At 38.1% G+C, this 26,314-nt stretch overlaps 1 protein-coding gene across 4 annotated transcripts in view; it reads left to right on the top strand.

Annotated features, from left to right (window-relative positions):
* Positions 1–26,314, top strand: part of Nrg3 (neuregulin 3) — a 1,086,061-nt gene that overhangs the window by 938,170 nt on the left and 121,577 nt on the right. For all 4 annotated transcript variants that reach the window (XM_036198821.1, XM_036198820.1, XM_036198824.1 and 1 more), the window contains exon 4: positions 24,728–24,754. In XM_036198821.1, the coding sequence (XP_036054714.1) occupies positions 24,728–24,754 (27 nt within the window). The remainder of the gene's footprint in view (positions 1–24,727; positions 24,755–26,314) is intronic.

Below are 26,314 nucleotides of genomic sequence, written 5' to 3'. Positions count from 1 at the left end.
GCTTGGCTATTGGATTGGCATATGCCTAAAGTGGGTTCTTTGATCAAAAGCGGTTAGTGTCATGCCCTTTTTTCCCTCAATTTGGATTTAAACTTTTTAAGAACAATGTCTCTCATGTTTTTCCTTCTTCTACAGTGTCTGCTGCTATCATCTGGGTTGCCCAAACTTTTCAACTTGCCTTTCCCCAGAGTTTAATTTGCAATTGCTTTGTTTCTAGGCTGACATTCTGCAAGTTCATGCTCATTAGGGTTTCTTTTGCTTCTTGGATGATATCCAGAGCTCTCCTTCCCCCCTTTCTCCTTGGTTCATTGTTTCCCTGAATTTTCTCTGTGACATAGTTGCAGGGTAGGCAACGCCAGTCATCTTTCCAGGATGGTTGGGAATGTTTTTAAAAAGGATGAAAATGGGGCATTACACAGAACACTGCTACAGAGCAGAACACTTTTTGTGTAGCTGTATATACATGTTAAGTGATGTCACTATCAAAGGATTGAAAAGTGAAAAAAAAAAATCAAAGATCATAAAGTGAAAAACATGGTGGCCAGCTTAAGTTATCGCTGAAAATTGTATTTTAAAATATATATTTGGTAGTACAGAATGAGTAAGTATACAGTGTTTACAAAGTCAGCAATGTTTTACAGAATTGTCCTTAGCCATATTCTCACACATACTGACTCACCCAGAGCATCTTTCACCCATCTAGTTTTTGTAAGTTCATTATGAGATATTTAAACAGTGATGAAATCACATATTGATGCCTTTCTCAAACAGTAAATATGACTAGAGGAAGAAAACCTTGGGATTCAGAGTGCTATGCTAGCAAGGTTTACCTATGGCTGTGAAAGAGTTGGTTAGAGTCTTTCCCTTGCCCGGGATAGTTCACACCTCTCATAGATACAGAATACATACACATGTATCTTGGGTTCAATTTTGAGTGATTATTTAACAGTTACACAATCATCTTTGGCCATTTTTTTTAGCCTCACAGATAGTCCATGTTTTTATATCATAGAGAGAGAAATATTTCTAGATATTACTCCATCTACAACTTAAGCATCCTTTTATACAATCACAAAAATGGTTTCTTAGGATCCAAGACTTCTGCAATCTAAGGAATCTAAGGAACTACATCTGTGTTTGAATCTCTAAAAGTATAACTGTAGAAACATTTGCAAAATAAGTTGATTTCCTCTAAGGGGCAGCAAATGGTTAATTATTTTAGTGTTGAAATATTAGTTCTGCTACACATGTTCATAGGATACTCAAAACATAGACTGGAAATTTAAAGATCTCAAGTGGAATAAACTGATTGTGAGTTTATGTATGACAGTGGTATCCCTTCACATAAACCTTGACTTATGGGTCTTCAACATTCAGGAAGCGTGTTCTTCCATTCACTTCTGGGAATGAAATTAAGTTGCTGACAGTCTACCATTGTTCTCAGTGTCACCAATACTGGGATTTCCTCTTCAATAAACACCCTCCTGAGATGGTCAAATTCTTTTCCTTGGTGCTAAGAAATCCTAACAAATATGGAGTGAAAACAAAGAAACTGAGAAGTATGAATAAGTGGATAAGAAAAAAAAAAAAAAAAAAACAAGAAAATACAAGCTATCATTGTTTTAGGAATTTTTAAGAGGCAAGAAAATGGGCATATGCAAATGTAAATAGCTTATTAAAAGGGAAACATAGAAATTCACAAAATGAAAGAGATACAGCTCAGTGGAGGTTTGTTCAGATCCATCGCACTGATAAGTAAAAGCCAATCAAAAGAAGTACTGTGAAGAAATGACAGTGTAGCTAACCCTTTAAGCTGTAGCACACACTCATTGGAGACTCAGTTCCTGGAGATTCTCATCAGTCATCATACCTGTGGTGTCCCATCCTCTCAGAGCCTTTTTTCTCATAGTGGGCAACCTGTCCAGCTTCAAGACTGAGAGTAAGAAGAGGCCTCTTGTGAGTGGCAGTGGTATGGTCAGCTGAATCCTTCCCATGATAAAGAGCTTTAATGAGAGACACTCCGGAAAAATGATCATTTCCAGTCTCAGAAACATCACTGCCCTGTGGCAAAACTACCAGTGCAGGCCAGGCTACAAAATGTGGAGTGTGGAGTTTTCATCCATCACACTGACACTCTGAAATGGTATGTTAGAGGAGAAAAGAGATATCAAGTACACAAAGAGCAGTGCCTCCAATTCGATATTTGTCTCATTTAAGCCTTTAATCATATGCATCTTATTTCTTAAACAGAGAATGAAACTGAGACATAGGAAGATTAAGTGCCTTCCCTACAGTCACATATTATAAACTGAAAGATAATTCCTGACTAGAAATTAAAGCCCATAGAATTAAAAGCCCATGTCAGATGAGATTATTTGCAGATACCACCAAGCTAAATGTTCCTTAGATGGGCAATTTTTGAAAGTTCATAATCTAGTGTTAAGCAGTCATTGACTTTTAATAATGACAATTTCACTTCTCCATCTCAAACTAAAATCTCTCTTAGGGCATAGACCATATTTTCAGTAGTCCCCAGTGGTCAATTCAGGATTCCATTCATGGAAATTATGAGATGCTAGATGTGGTTTGTATGAGAATGGCTCCCATAGACTCATATATTTGAATGCTTAGTTAGCTGAACTGTTTGGGAAGGATTAGGAGGTGTAGTCACTGGGGATGGGCTTTGAGGTTTTTAAACCACATGATAGGCCCAGCCTCTTTCTTTTTTCCTGCTGCAGTTAGATGAAGATGTAACTCTCAGCTACTTCTCTAGCAGTGTGCTTCTCAACATCTTGCCAGCAATGATAATAATGGACTAACCTTCTAAAACTGTAAACAAGCTCCCAATTAAGTGTTTGTTTGTTGGTTGTTTTTTGTTTGTTTTTTTTCATAAGAGTTGTCTTGGTTGTGGTATCTCTTCTTGGCAATGGAACAGTAACAAAGACACTAGGCAAATTAGGATTTAAAGTGTGTATTTTGGGTTAAAATTTAAGTTATTTTTTAATCTTAATATTCTTATAAGAATTACAAAGCATGTTACTAAGCAAATAGTTTCTGCAGGGTAAAATAAAGAATTATAAGAATATTTGCATAGAGAGATAGTAGAAATGAGTGCAAAGAAAAAATACTGGACAAAGGACTAATGATTATGTCATGTATTTGATGTGATGGAGACTGTAGATGGAAATGGATTAATGGACAACCTGGACCATGCATTTGTGTTTCTCAGTGATAAATTTAATTCACTTTTAAATATTTGTTGGCTTTTCATTTCATCTCATACATTTTACTACCTGTCATAGATATAACACAAATACAAGTCAAATTGATACTATCACATAATTTTGTTTATATACATTCCAAAATCCTAATAAGAAGTATCTGTGAATATGGACTCATTCAGAGATCTTCTTCAATGAGAGAAGTTAAAATGAAAATAAAGTTGATCTCTGATCCAAAGTGATAGATACTATTATCAAAATAAGAAATCACACATTGAGCAAATGTCATTTCAAGAAGGCAATAGAATTCTAGGTAATTCTAGGTACTTCCACTGGGCAAGGGATACCAGAGAATGCCAATCAAGGTCTGGTAGGAGAGACACAAGTAATCAATTCCTCTGTACACCCATTAGATATAACCAGTGTTACTGATGTCTTGCTTTCATACTTCTGCTCTAAGAATTGTGAAACAGTGGGTTACTACTATTTAAACTACCAACTATTTTCTAGGACTTTTAAAGTACAAGCATTAGAACACTAAACAGAGAGGTGAAGTATCTTCATAGAGCTTTATATTCTGGGGAAAGAAATAGAAAAGCACTAAGAACACATGTGATGCTTTGTACAGCACATTGTGAGGTAAAGAAAAGTTGGGGGATAGAGACAGCAAATATTGTTCTGTTTGGGTGTCTGTGATGATATGCCTTTCCAAGTGAATAAGACAAAGGGAGGAACCCTATTATTTCTGTAGGAAGAGATACTGGGGAGGGAAGCAGCTAGCCCCAGGCTCAGGGAGATGAATTCCCTTGTGTAGAACAACTAGGAAGCAGACATGAATGCACTGAGATAAGGGAGAAGGAGAATGGTAGGGTGTCAGGGAACTGCCTTAGTTTGTTTTGTTTTTGATGCTGTTTTGGGCTTCTCTTCTGAATGAAATGGGAAGCTATGGGATTGATTTTTGAGGGAAAAATAAATGTTACAATTGTGATTTGATTTAAGGATTTCTTTCTTTCTTTTTTTATTTCCTAAGATAAAATATCTCAATGTTGTCATGGCTGGTCTGGATCTCACTGTATACACAGAATTGCTTTGAGCTTAGAATCATCCTGCCTTAGACTTCTGAGTGACAGGATCAGAAGTCTGTCATGCCACCGTGGGACTTACTCAGTTTTAGAGGGATGTTTGTGACTGCTACATGGGAAAATTCCAAGGAAGCAGAGGTAGAACCAGGGAAAGGAGAGGTGAAGCTTGTCTAGTAAATGCGTGGAAATGAGTGATAGCTGGAGGCCTGTAGCATGAATCTTAACAGGTCTTATTAACAAAATCAAACCTGAGGCCAGTTATTGGGGGGAATGCTGGAAGATCAGAGAAGCAGAACAAGCCACAGCTAACTTTACCTCACCAGTTCTTCAGCTGAACCTGTTTCCTTATGCTAGAAGCCTCTCAGTCCTCATCCAGAATGAATCTCAGCTAAACTGTGCTGCTCAGAGCCTAAAAGCTTAATCAGGCCAAAAGCTTCCAGTTTCTGGTCTTCATGCCTTATATATCTTTTTTGCTTTCTGCCATTACTCCCTGGGATTGAAGTCTCAGTTCTTGAGATTAAAGGCATGTATCACCATACCTGGCTGTTTCAAATATGGCCTTGAACTCACAGAGATCTGGAGGGATTTCTGCCTCTGGAATGCTAGGATTAAAGGTATGTGCTACCACTGCCTATCCTCTATGTTTAATATTGTGGCTGTTCCTTTCTCTGACCCCAGATAAGTTTATTAGCAAGCACAATATTTTGGGGAACATAATACCACCACAGAGGCCAGTTGGGGAGACAGGATAAAAAAGGGAAGAGAACGGCAAGGCAGAGCTTTTCAGGTACAGAAAAAAAAATATCCTGAAAACAGAGCTGGAACCATCTATGTGGCAGATGCTACAGGATGTTTCCAGTTAGGGGAAGCAGCTCAGAAGGATGTCCATGCTGCAGAGAATAAAGTTGCTGTGAAGGAGAATTTAGCTTGCCAACAGCATACAATTATTGATAGCAATGGCATTCATCACCACACAATTCACTTGCCTGATTCACTCCATTGATTGGTATTTCCAGACCTACCTGTCACATATCTGTCTCACTGATGAGCAAGTTTTTATTTTCTTTATTAAATTTCTGCAAATTATCATCTATCTACTAATATGACAAGAAAGAAAATCACTTAAAAATAAAGTTCAAAGTAACTTGACACCAACTAAAAAAATTGTTTGGTACAATATTATCAAGCATTCATATAAGGATCCAATAATAAGAGTCAAAAAATAGCATAAAATTTCATAAAACTTGATGAAGACTTCTTTGCTATTTAAATAGTTTAGTCCCTACACATATTATCTAATTTAATATTCCAGTTTGTTGAGAGTAAGATACGTATTTTTTAAGAAGAAAAGTTTATATAACCAAGAAATATAAAATAGCACAATAGCATTGAGTTTTTAAAACTGTACCTTATTTTGAAACATGATAGGTTTCAGAATTATCTTCTTAGTTTTGTAGCACAAAAAACTCTCAGTCTCCAAAGTATGAGATGACCATACACTTGTAAAATGGGCTCAAATAGTAGATACTTGAATTCATATCTGGCACTATAGGTACAAGTTAAAGGAAGCGGGTAATTTCTATATACCTCATCAGGTACAGCTCTATGGAAATAAAAAGTGAAATAAAAGGAGCTCCAACTTCATTATGTTGTTGTTGTAGGTTTTAACTAAGAGAAGGTATGCCAGGACCTAGAGACTAGAGGGTCCAGAGACTTAGGATAGAACCAAACACACAATAAACAAACGAATGAATGAATGGATGTAAAAATGCCAATGTAATGATGCCTAACTCCATTCTGCTGTACTCATAGATTAATGCCTAGCCTATCAGAGAGGCTTCACTCAGCAACTGGTGGAAACAATGCAGAAACCCACAGCCAAACATTAGGTGGAGCCTAGGGAATCTTGCTGAAGTGAGGGAGGAAGGATTGCAGGAGTCAGATAGGTCAAGGACATCACAAGAAAACCCACAGAATCAACCAATCTGGGCTCATAGGAGCTCAAGAGGCCTCACAGAGACATCAAGGGAGCCTGCATGGGACTGACCTAGCCTCTCTGCATATATGTGACAGTTGTGTAGTTGGTTCTTCTTGTGGAACTCCTGAAAGTGGGAGCAGGGGTTGTTTCCGAGTCTTCTGTTGGCATTTGGGACCCTATTTCTCATATGGGTTGCCTTGTCTAGCCTTAAGACAAGGGGAGGTACTTAGTTTTACTGCAACTTGATACGCTGTGTTTTGTTGATATCCATGGGAGGCCTGCCCTTTTCAGAATAGAAAGGAAAGAGGAGTAGGTTGGGGGGGAGGGGAAAGAACTGAAAGGGGAAAAGGGAAGGGAAACTGCAGTTGTGATTTAAAATAAATCAATTAATTAATTTAAAAACCAAAACCAAACAAGACACCAAAACCAACCAACCAAACAACAATTAGGCATGTACAACAAATAGAATAAAGGCATGCCTCAGAAATATTATTTTTACTTTTATTATTTGACTTGTCTATCTTCTTTTCTAATTTCCTGACCACTGGATTAGAAGAAAATTATAATTATAGTTAGTTTATCTAGAATTGGTCAATTGGAGTTTGAATTAGTATTCTAGAAGAGGCATAGCTTACCAAGAACCTAGGTATTTGGGGGTAGGTGGAAGAAGCGTGAGGTTGGAGTTTGGTGGGTCCTCTATAGCATAGTCTCTGCTTTTGTCCTGATGACATCTATCCAGATGTATTAAATTCTTTGTCAGTTCACCAAGTTCATTGTATTTTTTAGTCTTTATAGTCTCCTATCCTATCCTATTGATGTGATGAGTGGAATAAAGTGTTTTTTATATCTGCTTTGGGTACTGGTGCACCTAAAGCCCTTTGCTCTGGCTTTTGGGGGTCAATGCATCTGCTACTGTAAATGAATACTGGAGAACAAAGACTATAGAATAAGTAGTTTTGCATCTTCCTGCCTCACAGGCTATAAACAGGAAGCTTGAGGCAGCCCTGTTGGCAATCCTAGTTGGATATCCAGTTTTGCCTCCTCTGATTGTAGCTGGAGGTCAGAAAAGAAGGGCAATGCTTGACTGCCACCAGGGTTATCTCTGCAGGTTTCTCTTCAAATGCTCTGGCATTCTACCACTTCCTACCTTCATGTAGGAAAAAAAAGTTAACATGCTAAACAGCAGTTAGTGTTTGGCTTTGTGTGCCAAGTCTTTTATGCATACTTTTATTTCTTTTGGGCTAAGAATCTTAAAGTTCATGCCAGAGAGAAGTTCAGTGTGTTAAGCACTTACCTCATAAGCATGAGGACCTGCCATTGATCCCAGGATCCATGTAAAGGTGGGTATGTTAGTGCGAATCTGTAATCCTGCTGCTCCAATGGTGATATGGGAGTTGGGAGAAACAGGAGAATCTTTAGAACCCTCCTGCAGGCACTGTAACCTGCTGCACACAGCTGAAAATGACAAACAAAAGACTCTATCCCAAACAAGGAAGAAGGCAAGGCTTCACTCAGGTTGCCCTCTGCCCTCCAGGCATGCATCATGGAATGCAAGTCTCCTCATTGTCACCCAAATACATACAACAACCAAAGGATTTTATAACTTACTCACCCTTCTTTTAGATAACTAAAGAATGGATATAGGATAGGACAACCAACCACTAACAAAGATCACACCAAGAAAAAAAATTAATTCCTGCAACTTCTTAGATTTTATTTATTAAGATGTTCAGTCTGTACCAGGAACTATCTGAGCATCTATGCTATAAATAGAAACCGAGCATGGTTGTTCATCACATTGCTTGCACTCATTTTCAGCTGATAGGACAATAAAGAAATGACTACAGTAATTAGAATGAAGTGTGAGAGATATAAGCATAGAACAGTACATAAAAGCATTTCTAGTTCAGACCCTATTTTGGGGCTGGGGTGGGGGGTGGGGGCTCACTCTGCTTTGGAGGTCTGGTTCCTCAAAGGAAGTGTAACAAAGAGTAAGTTTCACCAGACGATGATAGTCAAGGAGGAGGGTTAAACCTGAAAGCGGGGTTGTGGAAGACCATCTAGATGAATCTGTGTAGGCTGAAGCTCCACTGTGTGGTCTGCAGATGGAGGCGAGGAGGCATTTCACATAGGATGACAGTGATATGGCTTAATGAAACAAGACACTTTTCATTTCTGAGCCACTTGGCTTACCTCTCTGAAGCTTGGACTCTGTAAGAACATGGGCTTTAAGAAGGGTACAATAGTTGTCAACCATCCTTGTAAAGGTGACTATGTTTGATCACCTCGGAGATACTAACTTTGCATTTTGAAGGGGTGTCTTAGAGAGGTTTAACTGAGAGGGGAAGACCCCCTGCCAAATGTGGGTAGCACCATCACTTTAAGTGGGGTTCTGGACTAAATAAAAAGGGAAAACTAATGAATCAAATTAGTGACAGCATTATCTGTGTTTTCCTCCTGACTCCATACAGGAAGTGATGAGCCACTACATGTTTTCACAGCCATTCTTGATTTGGTGGACTGTATGCCTTGTTACACTGTGAGCTGAAATAAAATCATCTTCCATTTAATGATGCTAGTTAGTTTTTTTGACTCAGCACTGAGAAGTGAGTCCAGATGCTATGAGGAGTTTCTGGAGGTCATTTGGATTCTCAATATCTTACATGTAGATGCCAGGTTGAAGGAAAAACAGTACAGAATATTTGCTTTGTTACCACCTAAGTGATGGGGTTATGATAAAAATGTTTGTAAGCCCATAAATACTTAACTTATGACAGCTGCAGATCATTATGAAAGGGTTAAAGCATTAATAGGATGCCCAGCAGAATGCCCATTTCTAATCATGCCTCTAGAAAATGCATAAGCATTTCAAGACTACAAACAAAATTAATGAGAAGAAGATACGATACTCAAAATACCCGGATTCAACTGAGTTCCCAAATAATTATTAAATAATAGTTTCCTCTGTCATTTTAATAAAGGAACTTTCCTTGATTTTTCCAAGAATAATCAGAATACTAAGAATAATCCAGCTGCATTGGGGGAAGCCATTATTGGAAGAAAGCTCTTCTGGCTTAATTTCTATTTTTTATTTCTATTAAATAAAGGAGGCTTATATTCATCCTTATGTTATTAACTGCTTAATGGATTTAGGAAGCAGGTAGCAAAAGACAGATTGTTCCTTGCATTTAAATAAGACAAATAGCATTTGCAACTGATTATGCATTTAGGGAAAAAAGTTCCATCATATTGCTACATTTTAAGTCTACAGAAGTAATAAATTAATCCATTAGTGGCCAAGTGTGTCCTCTGTTATGCTCATTATCAAGTATTCCCAGGTGTTTGGGAGCTTATAAGTATAAATTAATGTGACTTTTAACTTGTTAATAGAAATATGCAGCATAAGGATCATAAAGTCTGAAATGATTCCCATGCCAGTGTTTTTACAATAAAAGATAGCATTAAATATTAAATTAGCATGGTTTTGTCAATGTTGGAATGTATTATCTTGCCAGGATGAAGCAACAGAACATAATCATCAATAAAAACCACATTGTTACCATGGTTTCCTTCTAGTTGCCTGATTTGGTGCATTTCTGCAAAAACACATTGGCAAACAGTAGACAACCTAGATATGTGCCTTTCAAGGGTTGATTGACTTGGGTACTTGTTATTCATCCATGTGTGTCTAGAGCGCACACACACACACACACACACACACACACACACACACACACACACAATTACTGTCTGCTAGACGGGCTCAAACTTTAGAAGCAGATCAGATCCCATGAAAATGAGGGATTTCTGATGCTCAGAGGTATAGTTAGATTTTTTCCTGCCTGGCCCACAGTCAGGACAAATCTCTTTTACCCGCCAGTCCCACAGTCACTCAGACCCAACCAAGAAAGCACACAGAGACTTATATTGTTTACAAACTGTATGGCCGTGGCAGGCTTCTTGTTATCTACTTCTTCTATCTTAAATTAACCCATTTCTATAAATCTTCTATAAATCTATACTTTGCCACGTGGCTTGTGGCTTACCAGTACCTTACATCTTGTCATGGCCACGGCTGGCAGTATCTCTCCCCTCAGCCTTCCTGTCCCCTGCCTTCTCCTCTTCCTTGTCCCGCCTACCCTATCCTTCCTGCCTGGCTACTGGCCAATCAGCACTTTATTTTAACCAATCGGAGCAACATATTTGACATACAGAGCATCTCACAACACTTCCCCTTTTCTTTTTTTTTAAGGAAGGTTTTAACTTTTACATACTACAATTACATATAAAAAACAATTATCAAGCAAGAATTACAGTTACAATATTAAAGAAGATATCCTATCTATCTTATATTTGTGAGTCTAAGGTTTGATATCTAACTTATCTTTTATCATAATTGAGGAAATTATAACTATCTAGTCTTCAACCACATCAAAGACCTCAGAAAGATATAATATTACCTGAGAACCGGGAGAAGGATGCAAGCAACTTTCAGGAGTGTTGCAGGGTAGACAGAGACAGCTGGCAGCCTGGACAGTCACCTAATGTTCCTTTGTAAAGTTGGGGCATTTGTCTTCAGCCCACAGGGCTAGAGTTTCTCAGTCACTTCTCTCAGTGTCCTGTATAATGTCTGGCAGTTTCCTTTGCAAAGCAGGAACCTGAAGGACCATTTTGTCAAGCAAAGTTTAGTGGTCACCTTTCTATGGGTCCTGCATGTCCAGTCGATCAAGCAGTCCAGGCAAGAACAGTTTCTTGCCCAAACAGCTATTTTTGCTAAGGTGAAGATAAACTCCATATGAAGTGTCTTCAATGCCCATCGTTGTCTCTGAAGTAAATTGGTGCTGCCAGGAGCAGACATGTCTCACTGTCCAGAAAGTCTAAATTTTAAAAGTATTTTAAATGTCATATTCTATAGGTCTTTGAAGTATTTGAAGATTACCTATCTATCTGAAATATGTCTATGTATATCTAGAAGACTTAACTAACATGGCTATGAGTATGATTAGCATAGATGACTAATTATTAATCTATTTTTAATTATCCATTTCAATTTAAAATGAGCTATACAAACATAATACCTTAAACACAAGTAGAAATATACACACGGTATAACAAAATTAACTTTAAGTTTGTATCAATAGACTAAAGTCTATACCAGTGTAAAACATTTTGAATGAGTTGTTGCTCTTTTAGAAGTAAGTTCATTAATCTACCCTTTTATCCTATTATATCTATATCATATCCCCTTTTCTTCTTTAGAAAGAGATTGCATTTATAATCAACCTGCTTTAAATAAAAATATTGTTTTTTTTTAATGCCCCACACCAGAGTACTTTTCTGATTTGGGACATAAAAATCTCTTAACCTTTTTTTTTTTTTTTTTAGCAATATGTCTGGGTTTAGAGAAGGAGTGAGCCAATTCCATCTCCAAAGCCAGCTTGATAATTTTGGGAAATGGGGCATAGTTTTTCTTACTACTTCCTGCTAGATGGGGGTGCTGTATCTTATGGGGACAACAAAGAAAATTTTAGGATTATGGAGTAGTCCGTGAGGGTAAACCTCTGAGCCAGTTGCCTTGAAACCATTCTGGATGTTGGATCATCTGTGCCATGGTGTCATCAGAGACCTTTCAGGTGGTCTTGGCTGATCAAACCTGATGTATCTTTATCTGGAACAAATCCATAGCCTCTGGCTTTCTGTGGAAACAAAAGCAGAGACTCTTTTCCAAAGCAACATATCCTTATATCCAAGTTTTGAAGTCAAGGTACCTTTAAAATCTACATATCTATTTAAATCAACAGCTTTTATGATCAAATCTTTTTCTGCAGTTAAAAATCCCAAAGACAACATAAACCAGATTTTCTGTGTAATATCCATCTTTGTAAGACTTAAATGCCACTGTGGCTCCTGGCTCCGCCCACCTCAGCTTTCCAAAGTGGTGGTGTTACAGTTTACTGCCAGCTCTGGGTCTGGAGCCATGTGTACCATCAACTATCAGAAGTAGTTTTATCAAAGCAGTGCATAGCCCAGAAACCTTTTTTTTTTTTTTTAAACTAGCAAAGGCTAAATCCACCATGCAGCAGAGTAAAGTGCCCCTTGTAGACTCCATTCCCGCCACACTGCAGGAACCCACCATAGTAGCTCAAACCGGCAGGCTGCCACTAACTTGAGAGAGACAACTAGGAAGCTATTTTTAGCTCCGTTTTAGAATCTTTTTATCCGGTTTTAGGTAGAAACTCTTGTCCCACGTTGGGCATCATTTGTAGTTAGATTTTTCCTGCCTGGCCCACAGTCAGGACAAATCTCTTTTACCCGCCAGTCCCACAGTTGCTCAGACCCAATCAAGAAAGCCCACAGAGACTTATATTGTTTACAAACTGTATGGCTATGGCAAGCTTCTTGTTATCTACTTCTTCTATCTTAAATTAACCCATTTCTATAAATCTATACTTTGCCACGTGGCTCGTGGCTTACCAGTACCTTACATCTTGTCATGGCCACGGCTGGCAGTATCTCTCCCCTCAGCCTTTCTGTCCCCAGCCTTCTCCTCTTCCTTGTCCCACCTACCCTATCTTTCCTGCCTGGCCAATCAGCACTTTATTTATCTTAACCAATTGGAGCAACACATTTGACATACAAATTCAGCCTTTCTGGACAGTGAGACATGTCTGTTCCTGGCAGCACCAATTTACTTCAGAGAGGAAGATGGACATTGAAGACACTTCATATGGAGTTTATCTTCACCTTGGCAAAAATAGCCATTTGGGCAAGAAACTGTTCTTGCCTGGACTGCTTGATTGACTGGATGTACAGGACGCATAGAAAGGTGACCACTGAACTTTGCTTGACAAAATGGTCCTTCAGGTTCCTGCTTTGCAAAGGAAACTGCCAGACATTCTACAGGACACTGAGAGAAGTGACCAAGAGACTCTAGCCCTGTGGGCTGAAGACAAATGCCCCAACTTTACAAAGGAACATTAGGTGACTGTCCAGGCTGCCAGCTGTCTCTGTATACACTACAAGACTCCCAAAAGTTGCTTGCATCCTTCTCCCGGTTCTCAGGTAATATTATATCCTTCTGAGGTCTTTGATGTGGTTGAAGACTAGATAGTTATAATTTCCTCAATTATGATAAAAGATAAGTTAGATATAAAACCTTAGACTCACAAATATAAGACAGAAATCTTCTTTAATATTGTAACTGTAATTCTTGTTTGATAATTGTTTTGTTATATGTAATTTTACTATGTAAAAGTTAAAACCTTTTTAAAAAAGAAAAGGGGAAGTGCTGTGGATATCGCTGTGTATAAATAAAATGCTGTTTGGCCAGTGGCCAGGAAGGAAGTATAGGCGGGACAAGAGAAAAGAGAATTCTGTGAAGTAAAGGCTGAGGCAGAGATATATTGCCAGCCACTGCCATGAGAAGCAACATGTAAAGACACCAGTAAGCCACAAGCCATGTGGCAAAGTATAGACTAACAGAAATGGGTTAATTTAAGATAGAAGAAGTAGATAACAAGAAGCTTGTCATGGCCATACAGTTTGTAAGCAATATAAGTTTCTGTGTGCTTACTTGGTTGGGTCTGAGTGACTGTGGAACTGGCGCATAAGAGAGATTGGTCCTGACTCTGGGCAGGAAAACTCTAACTACACAGAGGAGACATCCAACAGTGATGCAGACAGAACAACTCTTGGGACAGTGTGTGTGTGTGTGTGTGTGTGTGTGTTCTAAGTCTTGGAGGATGAGAATGAAGACAGCTGAGAATAGGGAAGATCTGCACCTACTGAGAGCTTCTTGTATCCAGATGATGTTACTGTTTAATGTGAAATACCCCCTATAGAATCAATTGTTTGAATGCTTGGCTCCCAGCTGGTGGGACTGTTTTGGGAAGATTGTAAAACCTTTAAGGTAGAAACTCACTGGAGGAAATAGATCACTAGTGCTGGGCTTCATAGCCTACTTCCATTTCTACACTCACTGCATCTGAATGTGGATGCAAAGTGAACAGCCAGCTCCCTGCTTCTGCAACTGTGTCATCCCTGACTGCTACTGTGCCTTCCCCATCATGGAAGACTCTATCCCTGAACTGTGAGCCAGGATAAACCCTTCCCCTCTTAAGTGGCTTTTGTCAGAGTGTTTGATCACAACAACAAAAATGTAAAGCAAGAACGTTCACTCATTGCATCGGTACTGCTATGAGTATGTGTGGAGAAGAGACCATGATTGTCTTCCATGGTCAGAAATGAAGGCCTTGAGGATGGTTTTCTCTGTAATTCTACTGACACCACATTTAATTTTTTTCTGTACAAACAACAAAATAAGGGTGCTTTGTATCAATAGACATGTTTTTGAAGGTCTGCTTGACTGAGGTATTAGAATACAACATAAAATAGGACTTGACTTTTTCCACACATGTCTGAGCTGATTCATATTTCAATGAGATACAAGTTATGTAACTACACACAGAGACACACACACACACACACGCACAAGGGGAAAATGAGGGAAGAAGTGGCTGATAACTCATGTTAAATGCTAAGAAAATCTGGAAAATTATAGTTAAGCTTAAGTGAGGACATTAACGTAAACTTGACATAATTTATAAATGAGTCACTTTAAGAAAATATTGTCCTCATGTATCTGCAATGAGGAAAAAATAGTATAATTAAGAAAAATGATTCAACAATTCTTTAGTCACCATCTACTATTTGAGAGGCACTAGAGAAAATTTGGAGAGCTGTGGCAACGATAGCAGTTCAATTAATTAGTCATGGTATAGAAATTCCCATGAGTTACAATTCAAGGTAGAAAATTTGGTGTGATGGAAATTTCATTTTAATTCATAGAAATGTGTAATAGAAAGCAATAGTTCAGAAAATTAGAGCTAGCTATGGGAGGATTTGGGCCATGAAAGATGAGAGTAGATTGCTACAGCATGAGTTGGGAGTGCATTAAAAAGGTAATGAAAGCCAGTAAAGGAGTGTATGATAGGTTTCAGAGTGGAGCCTACAATGAGGGTTACTTATAAGAGTATGCTCTGGAGGTGTAAAAGGGGGTAATATTCTCTTTATCCATGATTTCCTAAGGACAAAATTTACAATGCCAGGGAGCTGCCTTCTGCATTGGAAGAACTTTTTACAATGCAAGGTTCTCATTGTCTCCTCCCAACCAATAACTGAATATTCTTAGAACAAAATAAAGTCAAGGAGATATCACTAGTGGAGAAGCCTGCCTATGAAACATGAAATATGAGCTTAATCTAAATAAAAGGAAATCTGGTAGCTTTCCCTTACCTCACAAAGTCCCCTGGTGGTAACATGTCCTGCTTAAGAAAAAGCCTCAAGCCATGGGTTTGAAAGAGAATAAGGAGGTATGTGGGAGGGTTTGGAGGGAGGCAAGTGAAGGAGAAAATTATATAATTATATTATAATCTCCAAAATAAAAGAAATAACTTTAAAAATGATACACACATACATGCACACACACACACACACACACACACACACACACACACACACACACTCATGTTCCCATACACACACATGAAGAATAAGCCTTAAGAGCTGAAGTTAGTGGCTCACCTATAATCCCATTCCTCAGGAAGCTGAAGCAAGTGGTTTGGCAAGAACAGCTTTAGTGTGAGATTTCACCAAAACAAGGATCCCATTTCTTTGCTTCTAGTTTTCTACCTTGGTTACCTCTGTGTGCTTCATGCCATGCTGATATTAGCAGATTTTCTCTGTCACACCTCCTGTCAAACCAAATAAACAGAAGACAAAACAGAACATTCCCCCTTAGTTGTCTCTGTGAAGAATTTGCTCAGTGATTACAAAATAATCAATATAAAAATATTTGCATCTATAAATGTCTAAACTATCTTCTGATGAATATCTTCAATGATATAAACAGATGGAATTTCAATACTTGGAATAGAAATTCAAGATCTATTACAAATCTTGCTTAAATTTAAATTATTTAGTGATGAATTCTTCGACATCACATGCAAAAAACTTGTAATTACCATACTAACATTGAATTTTTTCTGAGGAAAAATGACAGTTCAAGGACAGTCTGAAATGATAAGCAGTATGCAAAAGACCTACAAATCAGGTTACAAACTGGTGGGCTTTCATAATTCTTCTTTACACATCCTTAGTTTGGTTAACCCAGGCCTACCTTTCCTTTTCCCAGCCCCTTATTCTCAGGAGCTGCACAAGACCAAAGCAGTTAAAAATTCTAACATGCAAAGGGAAGTATTCCCCAGGATCTGTGTCTAGCTGAAGAACTATTGACAGTTGGTTGTTCAGGAGGAAGAGTGTCTCCTTTTAGGAATATTGTCCCTGGAAAGTTGTCCATGCCCCAGTAGTTGATCCCACACTCATGTACATATGGGCAGCACTAATTGGACTTAGTGGTTAAAATAAACACACAAACAAGTAATTATCAAATGAAAAAATTAGGTTGGGAGAGAGTTGTAATGGAGCTCCCAGAAGAAGTGAATGGGAGTAGTGAGGGGTGAATATGATCAAGATACATTATTTATATACAGCAAATTTTCAAAGACTAAATAAAAAAAGATGTAAAAATCTTTCAATCTTGATTTATGAGACTTTTCAATCCAGAGAACCCAGGAGTCTACAAATGTGGCCTTTCAATTTTCATAGAAACTTAATTGTTCAGTAGGGCTCAGTGCTCAGTGAGACAACTTTCAAAGCTAATATTTGACATTGAATGTGACAATGTATGTAGATGTTCCATGGAAAGGTGAAAACGTTAGCAAAATATGCCAAGAAGCTAGCTGATGTATTGTGTGTTTCATGAGCAAACAACCTCACAAATTCACTCATACAGATGTACTCTCACTGGTGACAGGCAAAAAAAAAAAAAAAAAAAAAAAAAAAAAAAAATGTGCAATATTTATTTTGAATGACATCTTTTTATATACAGTGGAAGTTCTTACTAAAATCTTTAATTAGAGGGGAAATGGAAACTTGGTTATGCCCAATGCTCTATATTCCTGTCCCAGGAATCTGTACAAGCTTTTATTAACCTAGTCGAGGTTAAACTTGTAATCTTTCATTTAGTTTTCTTTCTGGCAATGCTGGGGACTGAAATGCAGAAATATATATCCTTTGCAAAGTAAGCACTCTAACGTTGAGCTAAATTTAAAAATTTAAATCTAGAAAGTAGATGGAGCAAATGGTCACTCATGAATCTCTGTGGATGATGTATTATAGAATGTTTTACAACATCTCTCTATTTCCCCCTCCTCCCCACCCCACCCCGACTCTGAGTGTGTGTGTGTGTGTGTGTGTGTGTGTGTGTGTGTGTGTGTGTGTGTGAGAGAGAGAGAGAGAGAGAGAGAGAGAGAGAGAGAGAGAGAGAGACTCCTCATGCACCTATAATTCACAATATATGGTAGTTGGTTCTCTTCATTCTCCCCGGAGATCAAATTCAGATCATCAGGCCTGATGGCAAATGCCTTTACCTATTGGGCAATCTCACTAGTCCTTGCAGCCCTGTTTTTGAAATTGTATTCTGTGAAGCAGAGTGCTCATCTTGAGTGTGAACTGCATGAATATGTGGCCTGGTCTCCATGGCAGTTGCTTCTCCCTTAGCACAAATGAGTAGTCTTATTTTGATCGTAAGACTGTGAAACAGAGGTGTCTGTGTCGAACAAGAATCAACAACAGAGTTTTTAGAAAGGAAAATAAAGAGGTCATGCTCTGTAACAAGGCTCTAGGAAAGGAGAGTGGAACTCTGTGCTTTTCTGGAGAGTGGCCTTGCCTTTTTGGTGATTGATGGCCTGTCTGTGGGGATGCTGGCTACAGTAATGGTGTCATGGCCTCTTCTCAACAGTGGAAATGCTGTCAGTCCCAGTGTGGTGGAGGTGAGGGAGGACTGTGTTTACTGAGCTGACGCAGCCACAGACAGTCCTCTAGCTCAGGCTTACGATGCCGGGTGATGTGGACAATTGATGCTTAGCTTACTTTTCATATAGAGAAGTGGTACTATAATAGACAAAACCAAGCTGACCAGTGAGTGCTTCTTGGAAGTAGTGATCAAATTTTCCATCTGTTTTATTAACATTATTTTTGGTACTTATTTACAAATTTTATTCATAATCATGTTTAAATTCTATGGTAAAATATGTATGTGCTGATGAAAATAAAAGTCATACCCTTGCCAATTAGCAAAGGAAGCATTGAGGTTGGAATCTGACCTACATTCAAATCTTAATGCCTCCACTAAATAGCTAGAATAATAAGATAATTTGCCTTCCCTTTAGGGCCTGGTGATGAGACTGAACAGAGCTCCTAGGCAGACTTTCTAGTTTCCCCTTTCAAGAGTATGTTCCTCCCTTTAAGAGATCCCTGTCTGTCCATCTCCACCCTTGCTGCAGGACCTGACAGGAGGGGTTCAGGTCTGCTTGTTCCTCTGCCTCCTGCCACTGCCTTTTCTCAGTGACATCTTAGAGTCTCTTTCCCGTAATGACACAGCTCTATGCTCTGGCAGCCTTTGGCAAACCTAATTTGCCTATGTGTTGATCCATTGACCTTCACAAAGATGTGTAGTCCATAAATCCCACATATTACTTCCTAGACTGAAGAAGCTGTAGCTGGGGTTGCCCCTACTTTCTGCCCCCTGCTTTCTTCTTTAATCAGAAACCTGATTCCATCTCCTCCTTCCCTAGTTTGCCTGTTTTGCTATATTAAATGGGGACATGCCTGATACTGTTTCAACAAATGAGTCCTTGTCACATTTCCTATAATCTCATTTGGGAGCAAGGAGAATATATGAGCACACTATTGCATCATGAGACACCTATATATCCTAAAAGAGATTCTAGAAACTTCCAAAGAATGAGGAAATAAGAGATGAAGGCTTATCAGATATTCAGGATTTCACTTACAATCTTCACAAATCCTATTTCATCTGTTCTATTCCAATGGACCATTTGTTCCCGGAGTGTCACCAGGGAAAAGTCATGTGACATAGATCTAGGGTGGAATCTACAGAGTGACAGACAACAGTAGCATTATGCAGGGGGGCACTATGTCACAGGCATATTTTGTAATTGAATGGGTGGTTTGCTCCACCCTGACAGCAAAAGATGTTCCGACAGCAGCTGGCAGAGATCACTAGAACCATGGGCACTCCTAGACAACATAACTATTCTGCCAAACAGGGAAAACTGCCTTCTGAACAATCCCAGGGCCTGTCTCTACCACCCACATCAAAGTTGCTTTCAGGGCTCCTGCTGTGGAGAAGCCACTGAACCTTAAGCCAGTGTTCTCAATTTCTCTTTTTAAAACTTTTTTTTTACATTTACTTAGTTTTTTTTTCTTTTTTTTTTTTTCTTTTTTTTTTTGTGTGTGTGTGTGTGTGTGTGTGTGTGTCTGTCTGTCTGTCTGTCTGTTGTGCTAGTCATTGTCCAAAACTGTGTGCTTGGGGAAGTTAGAGGACCACTTGAACAGTGGGTTCTCCCCTTCCACCATGTGGGTTCTAGGAAACAAACAGAGGATATCAGGCTTGGTGACAAGTGCCTTTACCAGCTGAGCCATCTCACTGGCCCCAATGTTTTATTTTTATAAGCCAGAAATGACTATGTTTTATGTAAAGTTCTTCTCTACTTTCCATGGAATGAAGGTTTAACTGAGCACTTGTGGGAGTAGTTTGTAATAATGGCACATTGTTGCATTGCTTCTAATCGACTACTGAGGCTGAAGCCTGAGTTAGTGTGGCTTTGTCCCTGGTACTGTGTCACAGGGCCTTCTCTCACCCTAGTTTAGGTGGCATTATATTCCATCGCTTCTTGAGATTGGAGTTACGTCAAGGACTATTTTTGTTTTTGCTCTTCCTAGGCTTCTCTACTTTGGTAGGTTAGGCAGGCAGCTGTGCTTAACATATAAACTTTGAGTTACTCAAGAGGTTTTTGTGTTCTTTTACACTTTTTTATTTATTTGGTATATGCATGTGTAGGTTGATCTGTCATGTTGTTTATGGGATCAAAGGTAAGTCTTTAGGCTGGACAGAAAGCATCTCGATACTCAAGTTGATGGTTAGTTTTTTTCAACTTGACACAATCTAGAATTACCATGGAAGGACATGTTCAGAGAGATTGGTTAGATCGAGTTGGTCTTTTGGTATGGCAGTGAGGGACTATGTCTTATCTAAGGGCAGTTCACAATGGTTAGCCTCACACCCTGGGAAGGCGATTCTGAATTATATGTGGGAGAAATGGAGCTGATCACCAGTCCACGTTCTTTGTTCTTGAACATGGATGAATGTGACCAGTTCTCTCAAGCTTCTACCTCCCTGACTTCTCTATCAGGACAGATTGTACCAGGGAGGTGTGAGCTGAATAAATCCTTCCTCCTTCAGTTGATTCATCATGGTGTTTTTCATCCCAGCAGTAGGGAAGGAAACCAAGGCACCTGCTGAGGCATCCTGCTGTCCCTGCTCACAAAGACTTAAGCTAGTTTCAGACATGTGCACCTTAAATTTTAGTTAGGTGGGGAATAAATTTATTATATCTGTGCCACATGATGACTGCTGTTAATAGCAGTGCCTGGTGCTTGATGATTTCTCAGCTACATTTTCAGCATTCTCCCTAGATTATAAAAAAAAAGTAACATATGAAGTAAGGAAGATACTGATTACTTTGTATTTCTTGTTCTGTAACATCAATGTCTTTTAATACATCATGTTACATATGAAGAATAGATAATTTTGGTCTATATATAGGCATGAATTTTACAAATTTCTTAGTACATTTGACCTGAGAGAAAGAATGTCTTCCTATCACTTATTTATTCCTAAAGCCATTGAAATCTTTTGGTTCTGGACAAGTTTTTGCTGGTATCTGTTAAATATTACTCTAAGTTTAAGATTATTTGGTTTATTATTTGACAGATTTTTCAAACAAAATTCTTTAGCACCTGCTGTATATAAAATTAACCAAATCAGCCTCATCTTACAGTAAATTCCTTGATAACTAATGAGGAAATATTAATAGTATACTAGTTTGACTCCTTGGTTGGCAGGAAATGGTTGTCTTCCTTTAAACCCTCCCTCAACCAGTTCATCTTTAGCCTTCCATCAATAAACAAGGGCTAAGAGGTAAGTAAGTAGTGCATCAGTGGTGCCTGAGGATGCTTGAAAACAATTTATTCTTTTAAGTGGAATAATAATTCATCCCAGAAGGTCTCATTACTTGATGATGACATTGCAAAAATTAGCTATTACTTCAGAGGGAGAACATTTATAAACTGGATAAATGAAAGATGAGAATCAGGCCACCTGGGCTCAATTGCAGTCCCTCATGCTTATAGGCATTATGACTGGGTAAAGATAGTTCACCCCTCTGTGTAGCTAGCTGCTGTATGCCCTTTTACTGTAGGCATGGTTACCAGTTTAGGAGTTGCTGTATATCTCATCATTATATCATTTCCTAGAGCAGTTAGAGCTGGGTAAAAGTCAGCCACACTTCCACAATGTTAAGGGTATGGATATTCTAAAGAAAAGTTGATTGAAGTGTTAAAATATGTAAATTATAGATTTACCTACATTCTCCAGGGGAAATCAGATGGCTTTGGCTTGAGCCATGTCCTTCTTGACTCACCCTAAGGGCTGAGCAGTAATGAATAAATGAACTATTAATTGATTTATTCTCATTTTCTTCCTCTTGATGTTTTCCTTCAGGCTTGAACATCAGGCAAGATGTTTGCCTTGAGAAACAATCAGCACAGTCTTCTGAGAAATAGTGTGGTTTATGTTCTGTGTATGACTGTAATAACAAAATGAATTGCTTTTCTGTCATCTGCTTTTCATTGATCGTTCTGTGTGAACCAATGCCTGTCAATGTCTTCAAAGTGATAAACAGTGATCACAATGTTTAGCATTTTTTAATACAGCAATGTGTGTGGTAGAAGTGAGGGCTGAAAGAGCAGGAAATAGAGATTTTCAAATAAAAATTAATTTTTTATTTGTATATTCAGGCTGGTCAATTTCTATCAAAAGGCCATCATAAAAATTAGTGAGCAATTTCACTGCAATATCCAAGAACATAGATGGCACTTTGCTGGAGAGCCTGAAAATTACAAACCTAATAACTTTTATATTAAGAGAAATTTCTTTTAATCAAGACTCCTATTTATATTTTTCAGTGTTTGAATAATTTTGTGTCGTGATATTTGTCTATGCTGCTGGCCAGGAATTTGTTGTGATTGTAAAAGTATGCAGATTGATTTCCAATGTTTCAACATACTGCTCATTTCTTAGCTCTGTCTACAGAGTCACAAAGACTGGCTGTCTACATTCCTTGTCACACATATAGGTAGAACACCATAGGGTGTGGAAGAATGGAGACTGATCCCTGATTATGCTCTAGCCAGCAAAACAGACTCATGTCAGTGCTGATCCATGTAAGCTTTAGCAGAAATGTCTTTTCAACCAAGTTGAGGCTAGGGGCCTCCTGACTACCAGCTTATGCTTGTGAATATCTAGAGCTCACTCCTTGAGAGTCTTTGCCTGTAAATACCTGAGGTCCACTCCTTGAGGGCCTCTGCCTGTGAACTATGGTCCACTCTTTGAGAGCCTCTGCCTGTGAATATCTGTGCTCCACAGGAAGCCTCTGCTTGCTGATTTCTAAATATTCCTGTCTCCTGATTTTCTTTTGTTTCTGTTTGTATGCAAATGACAAATTGTGTCCTTTCCTGTGTTTTGAATTACCTTACCTTTCCTTCATAATAGCTAATCTCGCTCAAGCCTCATTTTAAAATTCTATATATCCAGTATCTCTTCCATGTTTCTGGAGCACACAGTAGGGAGCTTCTTGTCTGCAGAAGAACATAAGCATGCACTTGTCACTTTTCCTCATAAATCTCATTCTTTTGCATAGCAACTTCTATCTCTGCCTCTGGACTCTCCTGTCAGTGCAGATCTTCAGGATGGCACTTACTAAGAAGGATGGCCAGAGATCTGACTCTGTGTTTTCACAAAAATGAACAGATAATGAAGAAAGTGCATATCAGTGCAGCACAAGCAATAGAACAAATTGCCATGAAGAAAAAGGGATAAATCCATGTTTTATAAACACTGTTGCCATCTTTCTTCATAAAAGGCAACATTCTGTAATTCACATGAATTTTAATCTCTTTGAACCACAGGCAAACTGAACTGATGTAGAACCTAGAGGTTGCTTGTAGCTGAGGGGAGGGAACCTGGGAGATGAGAAGACAGCCTCTGACTGACGGGATGGAAGAGCCAGAGCCTTACAAACAGTGGTGGTGGTGGCACAACCTTGTGAACTTAATTTGTGCTGAACTAAGCAATTAAAATGAATTAAGTACTTAAAATGACTGAAATGTCAAAAAGGTGTTTTATATTGTGTATATTCATAAATGCACTAATATTAGTTAGGTAATTATGCATGTGTTTTCTCAAAGGAAATGCTTATTTATTTTCTAAACCCCTAAATGGAGGTCAGCAATTGGATTTGGAAACAAATACAGTTAAGCAACAGCTTTTTGTCCCATGTACCCTCATTCCAGACAAATTCTGGGAATACTTGTGTAACAGAAAATATCATTTTAAGTCATGTGTTGAATTTACAAAGTGAATGGAGTACATGATCAAACAGTTAAAGAAGACACTTTGAGTAAATGAGCCCAGGAGAGTTCATTACTCTGCTGGCCACAGGCAGACTAGCTGTTCAGGACTGTTTATGTCTGTGAGCACCCAGCACCAATGGTGAAATCTCTGCCAGTTGTTTTTGATCAGATGACCTGTCAAGTCAAGCAGTCATGTGGCCTATGGGTCAGGTACATTGAATTTGTGCCTTCAATCTACCCCAGACTTTGTGACCTGTGTAAGATGTTTGGTTTCATCAATGCACACTTGTCGCGTATAATATGTCCAAGAAAGAAGTCTAGTGTCATCAGTGTGTGTGTGTATTGTGTGTGTGTGTGTGTGTGTGTGTGTGTGTGTGTGTGTGTGTGAATGTGAAGCACACTGCATTATAGCCTTTTATAGCTGGTTTGAGGCTTTGCCATTCTTGCTAATGTAGAGGTCCAAATAAATTAATGTTGAACAAAGACTTAATCTACAAGAAATGTGGTGGATTTTGAAAGTACTTTTATAAGGAATTTTTTGATTCTCCTCTCTTAAAATTTTATTTGATATATTTCATTATTTATGCATTATTATTTCACTAAAATGCCAAGTAATAATGTATATGCTTTGTGGAAATAAATATTAAAGATAATACCAAGAACTGTTACTGTTGGCTGTCTACAAGTTACATCTCATAAGCTAACATAGTTAAAAGACACAGAGCCTGTGTCTTGGAGGATGGTCTAACAAGCATAGACACCTATGTTTGGATTTTTTCTAACCCATTTCTTTTTCTGTTTCCCTTTTTTCCATGCTGACTTTGATGTAGCAGACCACTTGGGGATTGAATTCATGGGTAAGACAACACTATTTGTTAATTAAATATTCTAAGATCACTTTGATATTCTACATATTGTTCTCCTTCCCTATCTCATTATAATCAAAATTACTCATTACTAGACCCTATTTGTATTTAAAAAAACCTCTTTAGTCTATTTCACATTTGGTAAAGGCTTAAAATATAAGCCTTTACTACATATCCAGAAGGTGATGTGATGTTCAGCATTCCTGAAATTTTGCAGAAATAGGATTTGCCTCTAGGCTTTGATAGTTTCCTCTCATCCTTCCACTTTCTTATCTGTAAAATAAGAGTGCTAACAGTTTCTATTTTAGTATATATGTAAATTGCTTAGCACAGTATTTCCACATGGAAGACATACATGATAACGATGGACAACAACAATTCAAAATCTATATCATTGTTTTCTACTCAAATCCCTTTTCCTCTTACAAGCTGGCTGTGCTGGTACATTTAAGCATCAACACTAACTTGTATTACAAACATACACATTTCCATTAAAAAATTGAAATAATTCTTAAAGTATTGCTAATTAAAGACACATTTTTTAAAATGTCCGAATGTCTTCAAGGGACTTTACTCTCTATATTCATAGACAATTTTGTCTAAGGTAGTTCTAAGTCTATTACAAATTAAATAAAATATATGCCATGAAGCTCAATATGGAAAGATAATTAGTATCTGAGAGTTAGTTAAATTGAAAAAAACCTACATTTGAGCCTGAGTTCATCAAGTTCCACCTGTTTGGATTTTAAACCAGCTTTTTTTCTATTATATAACCTAGACATGAAGTCTTGCTTCATATGTGTATGTGGATTGTGAGAATTCAGATAAATTAACTTCTACCCATTCATCCACTCTCTCAATCATTCTGATGATGCTCATCCAGTCTGTCCAAGTCAGCAAAAAAGAAGGAAGTTTACCAGAAATAGGCTGGACAGTGTTTAGAGTCCAGTAACTTACAATAAAAAAAAATGTCCGTATCTTAATTCTACTCAGGCAAGATGATATGAGCTTTAAGTCATGGGATATAGGAACTATATGCAAAGCTGTTATATATTTAGAATGTCATATCAATAAATATTTGAAATGGAGTGATGCTGAAGGCTACTTTGGAACATTTTCAAGAATGACAGCCAATTATACTGTTTGTATTCTTAGTTTTGAGGATTGCTATTACTGAGAAAATGCTGACAGAGAAGGACATTTATATGAGATGCTTATGAGTTTAGATACATAAATGTGAGTTTGGGGTACATTATTTGAGAAAAGATTCCAAGTAAGTTGTTGTATTTCTGGAAGTATGGAGGTTTATTGATTAGTGGTCTCATTTTTGTATCATAATTTCTCTTCCCTGTTTCATGGTCTAACCCATTAGTGTTCTGTTATTTGGTTATTTCATTATTGATACAGCAGACAGCTCAGTTACTGCATGTTTGAGACATTGGTAGGTCAATTGGGTTATCCAGGATATTACTCAATTAAAGTTTGAATTCAACCATTTAATGTATGGTTAGTATAAGAGTAAGTTAAGAAAGGATGAAATCAAATAATACT

The sequence above is a fragment of the Onychomys torridus genome, chromosome 9 (genome assembly GCF_903995425.1).
Source record: "Onychomys torridus chromosome 9, mOncTor1.1, whole genome shotgun sequence".
Classification (NCBI taxonomy): domain Eukaryota; kingdom Metazoa; phylum Chordata; class Mammalia; order Rodentia; family Cricetidae; genus Onychomys; species Onychomys torridus.
Note: the sequence above shows the minus strand (reverse complement) of the source record. Positions and strands in the feature narration are given on the sequence as shown.